The sequence below is a fragment of the Vipera berus genome, assembly GCF_964194415.1.
Source record: "Vipera berus genome assembly, chromosome: 7".
NCBI lineage: Eukaryota > Metazoa > Chordata > Lepidosauria > Squamata > Viperidae > Vipera > Vipera berus.
The window spans coordinates 17,229,046-17,242,508 of NC_138209.1; the positions used below are offsets into that span (position 1 = coordinate 17,229,046).

At 37.9% G+C, this 13,463-nt stretch overlaps 1 protein-coding gene across 7 annotated transcripts in view; it reads left to right on the top strand.

Moving 5' to 3' along the window:
* Positions 1-13,463, top strand: part of PDLIM5 (PDZ and LIM domain 5) — a 147,827-nt gene that overhangs the window by 112,859 nt on the left and 21,505 nt on the right. For all 7 annotated transcript variants that reach the window (XM_081332577.1, XM_081332580.1, XM_081332578.1 and 4 more), the window contains one exon: positions 303-481. In XM_081332577.1, the coding sequence (XP_081188703.1) occupies positions 303-481 (179 nt within the window). The remainder of the gene's footprint in view (positions 1-302; positions 482-13,463) is intronic.

Below are 13,463 nucleotides of genomic sequence, written 5' to 3' on the forward strand. Positions count from 1 at the left end.
CAAGGCAACAACTATCTCTGTCATAAGAAGCAGTTAAAATGAGATCTTTATAAACTGCAGTTAATGATACAGCTGTCTGAAACCTAGTTCGCATATGGATGACATGCAAAGTAATATGGATTAGTGGGGGGTCCCATGAAATTTGCAGTAATGTGTGCAAAATTGAGAATAAACATTAAAGGAGCAGTTTTTCTTCTGATACTTAAAACTAACTTTCTTTGTATTTATATAAAGGAAGTTTTCATTGAATTCTTGTGCTTGTTTGGGGATTGTGCTAAACTAATATTTTTTTCTTCAAACAGCGATTCTTTGCATCCCACACAATTTACTACTTGTACAGCTGCTGCTATAAGAAACGTGCCTGAAAACCCAGAAAATGGCGCCAATAGGCCTATTTCAGCTGCATCTGGTGCAGGATTCAAGCCCTCAGGACCTCAATATGCAGAGAAAACCTCAGGCTGGGAGTCTTCTAAGCAACCAGGTAAATTACTGAAGTGTTTGTTTGGTTGCTGATTTTGAAATCAAATATTTTATATAAAAATACTGATATCTGATAAAATTTGATATCAAGTCCAGTTTTGTCCTTTACTTTGGTTGAAAAGTTAATTTTAAAATGCCATACAAAGCTGTAGAAAACAGAAAAGCATATCAAAATTAATAAAATACATTTTCACAACTGGATCGACTGTAAGTAGAATTGTTCTGAAGGATGAAGACTGCCCTTTTAAGACAAGAAGCATGGGGGCTGGTTTTGCTTAATATGGAATTTATTCATATAGTGATTTGGCGTGTTGTTATTTTGTACCATATGATACAAAAATATACATCCCTCTGCACATATATTTGTAGTTAGGACAAAGCAGAGGTTCAGGGCTGTCTTCATCTGTGTAATACCATGACCAAGATAGTGCATGTCCATAAGTTTAGTACAACTATGATACTTTGTGTTTAATAATGGAAGAAAAGTGACTCTCTTATGCAAGGAAAATGGGCTAGAGTCTCAGTAAATAATAATATATAGAACAAGAAGAATGGGGAACAAATCAGTTGCCTATGCCTACTTTATGGCATGGATATGATACATTGGCCTAGACCAGTGATGGCGAACCTTTTAGAGACCGAGTGCCCAAACTGCAACCCCAAACCCATTTATTTATCATCGGGTGCCGGGTGGCCATGGCCCATTGGGTGGGTGTAGCCAATTGGGCCAGCGTGGTCCATTGGGTGGGCATGGCTGCAGTGGTAACGGTGTTCAATCAATCAATTCCAACTTTGCGAGATCTTTTTTTCCCCCGCGAGAAGTTAAAATTGATTGATAGAACCCTTTTTTTTTGCACACAGCGGCGGAGGCCTAAAGCGAAAAGGTTTTATAAAACCCAGCTGAAGGCCTAGGACTGTGGCGATGGCGTATGTGCCCACAGAGAGGGCTCTGTGTGCCACCTGTGGCACCCGTGCCATAGGTTCACCACCACGGGCCTAGACTGTATATTGAATGGCTCTTAATCTTGATATGTTTTAAATGTTTTCCATATAGGGGTCTTTCCGCCTAGAAAATGTTTTGCAAGGGAGATCTGTTTTTTTTTTTTTGAGAAAGAAGTTAGTATAGAAGAATTTCCTTCTCTCTCCATAGTTTTAGATCTTTTTATTTTATTTGTTTTAGCTCTGTTGAACAAAGGAAAGCTGAAGTGAGATCATAAGCCCGGTCACAGTTTCACTGAGCAACCACTTAACAACTAAGTTGACAGTCCCAACTGGTTTCTAAACAAGGACTACCTGTATATTGTACTCACTCAGAAATATGCAGAATTGAGTAGGGAGTACATATAGTTTTATCATTGTTATCAAGGCCCCAAATGAGCATGTTTGCCAGGAGTGTCTGTCACCAGCTTGATTGCTATACCATAATTACTACACTTTTGTTAAAGCATTCACCATGGTTCCCATTATTTACAGAGCCATTTTCAAACAAGTCTGTCATATAGGACAACCAGTATTGTGTTAAAAAAAACTTGCTAGACTTTTTTAAAGACACTAATCATCACAATAGTCTTGCTGCTTTACTGTCACTTGTAAAGCACTATCTAGGAATAACTCCTAAGTTTGATTTTTTGGCAGTATGATCATTCTATCCTTTGGTATTTGTGAGGCTGCTGTTTCAAAATTTAGACTTATAGAGACCTTCCCTGTGTGAACGTTAGGTATGAACTGATTCTTTTCCCCCCTCACTTTCATTCAGTACAGTCTATATTGAAGATTTTAAGCAACAGTAATTTCATGCTGTTGTGTTTTAATCATTTTTTTCTCATTCAGTTGAGCTCCATGAACTTTACGATGCTTCAACATAAGACTGCAGTCTAGAATTATGTTAATTAATTAATTAAATAAGGCATCAGTACATTAGAAATCAAGCTTGTAATTATTGTTTTTTTTCCTTATGATCATTTGTAGGTAGATCATACACTTATGCACATAGCAATTTGGTAATTCTAAAATGAGCATATTAGCAGTTTTCAGATTATCCTTTTGTTTTTCCTTAGGCTGCAATAATGCAGCAACAAAGCAAACTTATTAAAAGGTTGACTTCATTAACTCAGTGGGAAATTTCTGAGTTAAAAGCCTATTGGATTGTGCTGCTGAAATCTAATAAGGAAAGAAAACTATAGGCTAGTGGTCTTCAAACTTGGCCTTTTTATGACTTGTGGACGAAGACCCCTGCTATAGGCTGTTAACCTGAGTAGATGATCCTTGACTTACAACTGCAATTCAGACCAGAATTTCCATAGTGAACTGGTGCAGTCATAAAGCGAGTCATCATATAACTGGACCTGATTTTATGACCATTTTTATTGCATTTGTAAATTGTTGTGGTGGTGAAGAGAATCCAACTTCTCCAATTGACATTGCTATTGAAAAAGTTACAAATTGAAATTATGTTTGCTCAGGATGCTGTAAACAGAAATAAATGTGGGCTGGTTGGGAAATGCCCAAATTGTGATCATGTGACTGGATAGTGAAGGGTCATAAGTGTGACAAAAGTCATAAAACACTTTTTCTAAGACCATTATTAACTTTGAAGCATTATTCAACAAACTGTTGTAAGCTGAAGATTACTTGTATGTCTTAATTTTCCCCCCAAATACTTTAGTAAATATATTTCCAATTGAAGATTTCAATTCATATGCATAGTAAAATCATAAATGTACTTAACTGTTTTTTGGGTGCTTGTGTTTGACTTTTGTTTTAAGTACTTTCAGCTAATATAAACTGAATATGATACACATGGTTCTTTAAAGTTTCTAAATTTACCTCAGAGTTTCATTTATTTTAGAGTAATGGGGTTTTTTGGTGTGGGAAAATTTATTATTGTGGATAAAGTTTATTTACGGTATGTGGAATTCAGAGTCTTCACTCTTACAAAAATTGTCAGCCGTGAATAAACTGCAGTTTAGTTTTCCTGATGGGCTTCTCATCCAGAGAATGTTTTCACCCATAATTTTACATATTCATATGGACTGATGGCAGAACTAAGAAGGGAGCAATAAAGACAAGGAAAAGCAGATTTCTCCAGAAACTTGACAACATCTTCATGCCTGTTTGGCTATTCTTTATGTCTTCACATAAAGGACTTTTTGTAAATCTTCTGGGATGGCTCTGTGGTTGCTCAGTGTGGACTCACTATCTGATCATTATGGGAAGGTCTGTTGACTTTAAAATGATAGGACTATAGGCTTGTTTTGAACTTATGCTGAAGAGGTATTTTCAGTATAAAATACCTCTCTGCCACCACACATTTGTAGAATAAATACAATCTCTTTTGTTTTCTCCACTGTGATTTTTAAAAGATTTTCTACTATGTGGGAGAAAGATTAAACCAAGGCCCCATCCTTGCTCCTCAAAAATCCTCTTTTGTAGTGGAAAAAATTTGGCAGAGAACTGTTCTGAACTCTCTGTGCTTCATACTAAAAGAAGAAGAAAAAAGCACTTGCTTATTTGGACTTCTGCATTCAGTTTTTCTTAATTATCTTTCTTCATTCAGTCCAATCAATTCATCCAATTTTTCTTTTGGGAACCTTTTCTTTTATTGAGATTTGCCGACTCAAATTGACCACTTATCAAGTTATGCCCTTGACCTTCCGATTTACTTAAAAAAAACTACTTTACTCTTTCAGGGTACTTTTAATCTATTTAGAACTGTTCTAGTTTTAAAGAGAGTCAATTGGCATACTGGTTAAGGCTTTGAACTGGCATGGGTGAAACCCAAGTTATAGTTTACCTCAGATATTAAAGCTCACTAGGTATTCTTTGGACCAGTCAATATCTGTCAATCCAACCAACCTGACAGAGTGACAGTTGAAGGGAAAAATAGAAGGTGGAATACTACATATGCCACATGCAGAAAAGAGAGGTTCCAAGTCAATCCATCAATCAATCAATCTAATAAAGCAATTAGATTAACCACACTTGTGAATTGATGCATTTCTTTTTTTTAAAAAAAGGTCATTACATATTGTTAGGGAAAGGATTCATAATTATTCCTAATTACCAAAAATGTAAGTTTAATGTGGTAGGTAGTTTTAACCGTGTTTTTAATTGTGTGGCCTGATTGGCTTATGGCTATGTTTGACAATAATTGGAGGGGAATTGGAGGTGTGATACCTCAAAATACCTTGAGGTGGCGATAAATCACTGTATTTGTACTTTCTTGAATTGTTTTCTTTCTCTTTCTTTTTTTCTCTTTCTAATGGGAGATGAAATGGGGGTTAACTTTTAGAGGACAGCTTATATTTTGAGTGCACAGTGTTCTTTCATCTATGGTACATTTAACAGAAATGATCTTTAATGTTTAACCTGCAAAGTATTCTGCATGGTGGTAGAAGTAAGTGTGTAACCCCTGTGTTTTATAACACAGGCAGGACAATATTTTGAATGGCTTCTTTTTGTAAAGTTTCTCATGAATCTCATTGCTTGTAATTTATATTTATCTGCTGATGTTCTTTCATTTGTTTTATTACTTTGTTTAATGAAATTAAGCCAATACCAAGTAATGAGATTTGTTTTGGAGAGCTTGCCTTTTAAACTGAAAAGGACTGATACAGGAGTGAAAAAATATAAGAATGTTTGGGGCAGACAAATCTGTGCTTGGGTGAAGATTAAGAGTACAATATACGCAAGTGATTCTGCTTGCTTTCCTTTCCATCATTAGTCATTCATGTTATTGCTTTAAAAATTGTTTTGGCTACAGTGATGCTAAGTGATAACCATGCTTCTCAAATTTACCAGAATTTGAGAATATGATTATAACTGGAATTAAGTTTGGCCTCTATAGCAGGCAGAAGTGATATGTGCTGCAGTGCTCTGAAACATGCATTTCTTCTTGGCAGGCTTTAGAAAAATGAAAAGATTTATTTATTTATGTATTTATTTCATGTAGCTACCCATCTCACAATGTAAGCACCTTCAGTTCAGTTCAGTCCTAAACTACAAATATTCTCCTCTATCGGCAAGCACCTTCTTACTTTGTCTCCCAGGCACAAGATCTGCTGTAACAGTTCAAGAAACACATAAATTTATAAAGTGGACTTAAAAATTTCCCCTCTCTTGAGAAGCAACCACCTTTCCACGCCACTGCAAACCCAGGACAGTGTCTGGATCAATGCAAACCAAGTATTTCAAAACTAAATAAAGAACCACAGTGCTTTTTCAAGTCACAGCATTTTGTCATTGCCTTCCTATTCCATTCACCAGATCTTAGGCTTTAGTCTCTTAGTTCAGCACACACACCCCAAACCATTTTTGTTCTAGGGCCCAGTTTCAAGGAAAACAATTTTTCCACGGATCAGTGGCAGCGGGGGTGGGGTGGGGTGGATGGTGGTTTTGCGCACTGTGTAGATCAGGGGTTCCCAAACCATAGATCAGGATCAGGCTGCAGCATGCCAGCAACCGGTCCGTATAAACAAGCAAAGCCCCATCCTCGGGTTATAGGCAGCACACAAAACCACACATCCTCCGGTCCACGGAAAAACCTCTCTCCACAGAACCGGTCCCTGGTGCCCAAAAGGCTGGAGACCTCTGATCTCGATCCCACACTTTTGGAGACAAAGCTTGGCTTGCTTCAGTGGCCCGGTTCCTAACAGGCTACGAACCAGTACTAGACCATGGCTGGAGGGCTGGGGACCCCTGTCTTGGTTCACTGGTTTCCCATTGTTTGAAAATCTTACAAATTGACCTTTATAATTAACTCCCAGACTTGTGACTTACTTTATGTAAAGAAAAATGTGGAAAACATAAAAGGAGGAAAAGAAGCAACAAACACATAGACATATTGTATATTTGTACTATTCAGTCCAATCTTAAATTTATTATTAAACTTTAACTATTCAGAATAAATACTGATCATAATATTTATGGAGAACCAGTGTATAAAGAGTATGTGAAGAGATACTGGTAAGTTTGTGAATTAATTTTGAATTTTTGATATGGTAATAACCACATTGGTATGCAATTCAAGAGAAGCTTAATTTCTAAACCATACCAGTCTTTGAAATGCCAATTTAAAACTGATGGAAACTAAATAAAATGGGGCAGTAATAGGACAAGGCTATGTGATACGAGTAAGTATCTCCTCCTCATCTTAAACTTTCAGTATACGGTCCTTGTCTTACAACCATTTGTTTAGTGACTGTTCGAAATCACAATGGCACTGAAAAAAGTGGTATGACTGATTTTCACACTTATGATTGTTGCAGCAACCCCACAATCAAAATTTGGACATTTGGCAACTGACATGTATTTACGACCATTGCAGTGTCCTGGGATCTTATGATTACCTTTTGGGACTTTCTGAAAAGCAAAGTCAGTGGGGAAGTCACATTCAGTTAACAACCATGTTACTAACTTAACAGCTGCAGTGATTTACTTATCAACTGTGATTTTAAAAAAAGGTGGCATAATGGGAGCTAAACTTATTTAACAGCTGTCTTGCTTAGCAACAGAAATTTTGAGCTCTTTTGTGGTCATAAATTGAGGACTACCTGCATTGAAGTCGATAGCCATCCCAGTAAAACAGTTTCTGGGCTTTCCAGGAATCATAACACATGTGGAATTAGTCTCACCTTAAGATTGTAAGAAGCAATCTTAATATGTTTTAAGACCTTTAGTCTTATGTTTGTTTAGGTGGGACCTTTCAATCCCAGAGTTCTTGCAAACCATCAATATCCAACTTGGCAGAACTTGAAACTGCTTATAAAAAAAAATACTGTAGACTTAAAACTATCCAAAACACATTCCAATAATGTGGTAATTCTAGATGCTGCTTATATGTCTGGACCAATTAGTGAAATTGCAACAATAATTAGGCTTAACAAGTTGCTGCTTTGTAGTGTCAGTCGATGCAGGACTAAATGTGCTGCAGAGAAGTGAAGAGGGTGCTATTTGACACGAGGATAGGCAATCTTTTTGGACCTAGGGTCATGATCACAACCATTTCGAAAGACTGGATGTTGCTCATTCATCACAGGACTGCCAGCATAATATAGCCCAAAATGTAACATCTATTTATCTGAAGGCAAATGGATATGCTTTTTTCCTCTAGCTCATCCAATATGCTTTCTGCGATTCTGCTGATCTTTATTCTTTTAATGGAGAAAGGGGAACATTTCCAAATAAAGCGATGATCTGTTTCCCTTTTTTTAATTTCCAAAATGCTTATAATTGGCCGAGCAACATTTTTTTAATTAGGATGGCACTGTGGGGCTGGTATTTTATATATACACTATCTAATTCATTCAATAAACTTTTAAAGAGTGGACAGTTGAGAAGACTGCAAGTGCCAAGGGTGGCAAACTAGAGCTGTTCGGATAGAATTCTGTACCTCATGAAGTTGGATTCCTGGGCTTAAAGCATTGGTGGATTTGATTTTGACTTGGTTTTTAGAAAGTTTTCTTTGCTGTATTTCATCATCTTCATCAAATCTTTATTTGGTCATAGACCAGCAGCATGTATTTGCTGTATTTTGAAACTGAGCAGGACATAATTTAAATAAAAGTGTCCTGAAAGAGTTGAGTACAGTTAAAGTTCAATAGCAACATCAGAGGAGTTTGTTCCTGACAAATAGACACCCCAGTATTAATAATGCTAAATTGTTTTGGCATACCACAGGGTGTGACAGGTTAATGAATGTGAATTCCAGTGTAGCCAAGCAAAGTGTTCTGAAACCACACCAAAGGTCTTCGTAAACATCACCTGTTAAAGCTGGGGCATTTCCTAGTGACGTGAGATGCTAACCTGTTGCAAGCATTATGGAACAGAATATAGATGTAGCTTTGGTTTTTTTTCCCTTTTCTTTTACCTGTATAAAATATGATGATTATGTAACTCACTTTCCACCAGAAAAACCAGCTGATAGAATTTTCATAGGTGGCCCCTGATATTTGCAGTGGTTTTGTTTCAACTTGCAGATAGCAAAACCATGGATAAGAAGACCTTTAAAAACCTGCTTTACTCATGTACAAAATCCACCTGCCATTTTGCACATGGAAAGCAGAAGAGAGAAAGAACTGCAAATATATGAAAGCCTTACATTGCTGCTAATGAGGTCTGGTCTGTTTTTATTAACTGTAGGCTAAATCATGAGTAGTGGAGCCCCGGATAACAAAGGCACCTGTATGTTGTGGTTAAATGGATTTTAAAACTGTGTATTATTCATATCTAGTATCTTGAAGAAACAATTTCAGATTTTTTTATTTAGAATAAGAGTTTTGAAATGCTCTTCTTTCTCACAACCTTCATCTCCTCCCACATCAGGATGCAAATGGACTGGGTTAATATGCTCCAACTCATTTTCCTCCTACTAACTATGAGCCACCCTCCCACCACAGCCTATCTCCATCTTGTTCTCAAGGAAACCACAGCTTCATTTCTTTATTAACTTTTTAAATACCGTAAGTCTCCCTATTTGTTGTCTCATTTACAGTCTGCCGCTATTGGCAGCCAGAGCGAGTCAGTATTCTCCAGGTCAGCCCAAATACTGCAATTTGAAATTAATTTGCTCTGGAGGATTATTTTACATATGGCATAAGCAGTTTTCACTATAACTATGTCATTGTTTTTCAATATGGATAACTTTCAGATGGATGAACTTCAATTCCTAGAATTCTCAGAAATATCCGCTCCACATATTGGTAGGATCCTCAGATTGGGAAAAATTACCATAACTTAAAATCTCCAATGTGTGACTTCCTTCAGTTCATTTAATTACTGCCTGTATAGTCAACTTGCAATGTATGGCAGTGAAAGTTGGACCATAAAAAAGGCTGAGTGCCAAAGAATTGAGGCCTTTGAACTATGGTGCTGGAGAAGACTCCTGCGAGTCCCTTGGACTGCAAGGCGATCAAACCGGTCAGTCCTAGAGGAGATCAACCCTGACTGCTCTTTAGAAGGCCAGATCCTAAAGCTAAAACTCAAATGCTTTGGCCACCTAATGAGAAGGAAGGACTCACTGGAGAAGAGCCTAATGCTGGGAAAGATTGAGGGCAAGAGAAGAAGGGGACAACAGAGAATGAGGTGGCTGGATGGAGTCACTGAAGCAGTAGGGGTGAGCTTAAATGGACTCCAGAAGATGGTATAGGACAGGAAGGCCTGGAGGAATGTTGTCCATAGGGTCGCGATGGGTCGGACACGACTTCGCAGCTAACAACAACAAATAGTCAACAATTCCCCCCTCCGCCTTTATGTGTATGTGTGTGTTTGTGTGTATACCTTAGAGCCAGCATTCACTCCAGGCAACTGCCCGGACCAGTCCCTGCAGTGTTCTTGGTAAGATTTCAGAAGTGGCTTGCCATTGCTGGGTTCATAGGGCTGAGAGAGAACAGCTGGCATGAGGTTGCCCAACTGGCTTTGTGCCTAAGGCAAGATTAGAACTCATGGTCTTCCAGTTTCTAATGGATTATGTAATTCTGGTTTAAAAGTTAAACTGAAAAGATGTTGGAAGTGCACTGGCGGGTCTTGAGTCACTGCAACCACAGGTATGGTGGCTGTATTACAAGTATCCCTTATTAAAAAATCTCAGAGATTTCCCCAGAAATCTTTATGATATAAAGCTGTATAAATAATCTAAAACAGAGTCAGAAGATTGAATTCAGTTTTCCTTACTTACTCACCTGGTAGAAAGGATTGGTGACCAAAACTGTTATAGATTGATTAGCTAATTATTGTGATGCCCTGCACTAACATACACTTTTTCAAAAAAGATTTGTTGTCCGATCAGAATGAAGCTGTCACTACCGTATTTTCCGGTGTATAAGACGACTGGGCATATAAGACGACCCCCTACGTTTCCTGTTAAATTATAGGGTTTGGGCACCAAATAAAAATTAAAAAACATCAGATTTGATTTTAATATGGTAATTTTAATTCAAATGCTTATGACATGCAGGTACTTAGTAGGAAAACTGTCACTTATAAACATAAGGCTGTTTGTCATCAAACATGTAACTATAAAACAGTGCAATGGATTAAACTTTTCCTAATTCACTCTAAAGCTTTCCCTGCGCAGACCAAATGGGAGATCCGCTCCAGGTTTTCCAGCCAGCCCTCCCAGTTCCTGAGTCAAATGTGTCCTTAGAGCTAAGCAGCTGCTCTGGCTGCTGCATTCCCCACCTTCCTTTCAAGTTGGGATAGACTGCAGCTGCTCTTCAACTTTAGAAGGAAAGATGCCCAGACCCCAGCCTGTAAAAAATCACAGACTGCAGCTTCTTCTCCAATTGGTCCTGCTTTCCCTGTGCAGACCAAATGGGAGATCCGCTCCAGGTTTTCCAGCCAGCCCTGTCCCTAAAGTTTCAGCACCCGGCGTATAAGACGACCCCTGACTTTTGAGAAGATTTTCATGGGTTAAAAAGTCGTCTTATACGCCAGAAAATACGGTACATTGAGTTTTTACACAACCAAAGGTGTTGGCGTGGGGGGGGGAGAGAAGAGAGCAGCTGAAGATACAGAGAACGTATCACCATAGAAATGCCGTGGTTTACCTGATTGTGTTAGGTACAGTGGAATATAGGTGACTTCATATCTCATCATTTGATATACAATAACTATAGTTTGGATTACAATTGGATACTTTAGTTACACTGGATACACAAGCAGTTCAAAATAAGGAGAATATGAGTACATAAAGAAATAAGAAGTCAACTTTCCCCCCAGCTCCTTCGTTCTCCTCATCGTCTACCAAAACTATCTCTTTCCTCAAAAGGTTGGTAAAATTAGTTCTATCCCTCTGCCAGTCACCTCTATGATTCTTCCTTATCTTTTCAAACTTAAACCCACTGATATTGTGTCTTAATTTGTTGTGAAATTGTTATCAGGCTAATTGTTTTGTTTCAGTACTAATGTGTTCCATGGTGGCTTCCAGAAAAATAGCAAACTTGACTAATACAATTCTTCAGTCATTTATTTCATGTAAAATATTTGTAGCTCTCCCACAAATAAAAATATTGTATTATGTTTACAATATTGTGGAGGTAAGGTAGGATACATGTCTAAAAACATTTATTCATGTTCCATGCCGTAAAGACATCCTCATACATTGAATTCAAGGCAGAATGATAATGCTGTGCAATATTTGATCTCAACATTTTTGAAAGTTAAGTTCCTCCTTTGGCTCCAATGTTAATTAGGTGGCTTATTACAAATAATACTACAAGATGTAAACCATATGCATACAAATGCAAGTATGTAAGCATTAGGGATATGCATCGCTTCAGACTGAAAGGCAAAAACGTTCTCCAGGGCTTGTGGAGGGCAATCATGACACTTATCTATAAATTCTTAAACTAATATATGTTATCCCTTGAAAAGGTGCGGCAGTTTTAACATACTACATTCCCACTCCATGCTATTCCAGAACACATTTTTTGCCCTCCTGACTGTTGCAAGCATGAACTTAATGGGACGATACTCCAATTTTCTTCTTTCTGGAACTGGCTTTGGAAGGAACAAAGCAAACCCCTCAAATTTTACTGAATTTTGACTGACCCATAAAGGCTGCAGATGAGAAAATGATCTGACCCAAGCCAGCCCAGAATGTTCATTTTAATTAAGAAACTTTACAGTCCATTTAATCTGAGCTCTTTAGAGATGAAAGACTAGCTGCTACAGCAGGAAACTAACCTTCTGAAATTGTAACCCGGCCTCTAGTGCACCTGTTGTGATTTTTCATGGTGCACATTCTAGCTTTCCCAGACATTTTAAGAAATGATAACAGTATAATCCTTCCTGTTTTGCCTTTCATCGTAGGAGGATTTAAAGCTTTAATTATATTCCACAAATCTAGTAAAAAAAAAGTGGCTGTTGAAGGCTGTGCTTTCTCTCCTTGCTTAAGCCCACGCCTTTTAGGGAAATGTTCAGAGACTGAAATTTAGTTGGTGGAGTTTTTTTGTGGGAAGGAGGGAATATTAATAGCATTTAAAACTCATCAATATCCATTTGGCCTAGAAATAAGAGCCAAGGAGTTATAGTCTATTAAGTAATAGGAACATCCATTTTCTCCCATCTGTTGTACAGTAGTATGATTGCGGTTATATAAACCACTGGATGACAGCACTTTGTAATGAAATTCTGGCACTTGTATGCAGAGAAGTATCTTTATTATTATTTATAGACTTCATATGATGCCTGATCTTACGTTTAAGTGAGTGTTAAATTGTTCAGTATTAGTTGTTGCTATGGTCAAGAGAACATCTGTGAGAGAGAGGTTGGTTCAAGTAGTGGACTTTACTCTTGTCTTAAGTAAGGTTTTAATTCATTATTAATGTTTAGCATTAGACTGTGCTATGAATAACACCTAGTCTGTTCTGAATATTCTCATGTTTCTCTAGAAAACAGAAGTATTTCCAGAAAAAACACTGTTCTTACAGAAGAATAATTACTCCATTTCAGTCCTCTGAAATAGAGTATTTTATTCCATTCTGGATGACAGCCATTATTAAAAACCTTAACAAATTAAAGTGTACCCAGGAAAAAAATCCCCTAGAATAACAAGGGGTCTGTTCCAGGTTTTACAAAGAACAGAAGAGAATTAAAAATGGCAGACCTTCGTTATCTAAACAGCTTCCAATTGGTGGAAGATAGAGAACATTTCTCTAATATTACTGCAAGAAAGTACGTCAAGAACCAGCAGATGATAACTGCAGAGTTATATATTTTGGCTAAACCTTAGAACAGAGCTCCCCAACGTTTCCAGCTTTGCAGACTGGCATGGGTGGGGGAGGGGATGGTTCTGTGCAAGCAGTTGGCAAGTGTGCACGCATGCAGCTACATTTGCACAAGCGGCATGCACACGGTCCTGCTGCTCACGCAAATGGAGTGCATGCAACTGAGGATGTGCACATACGTTTCCCGCGTCCCAGTTGCAATCCCCTTACAGCCCACTAGTGGGCTGTGACCTATTGGTTGGCATCCCCTGTCTTAGA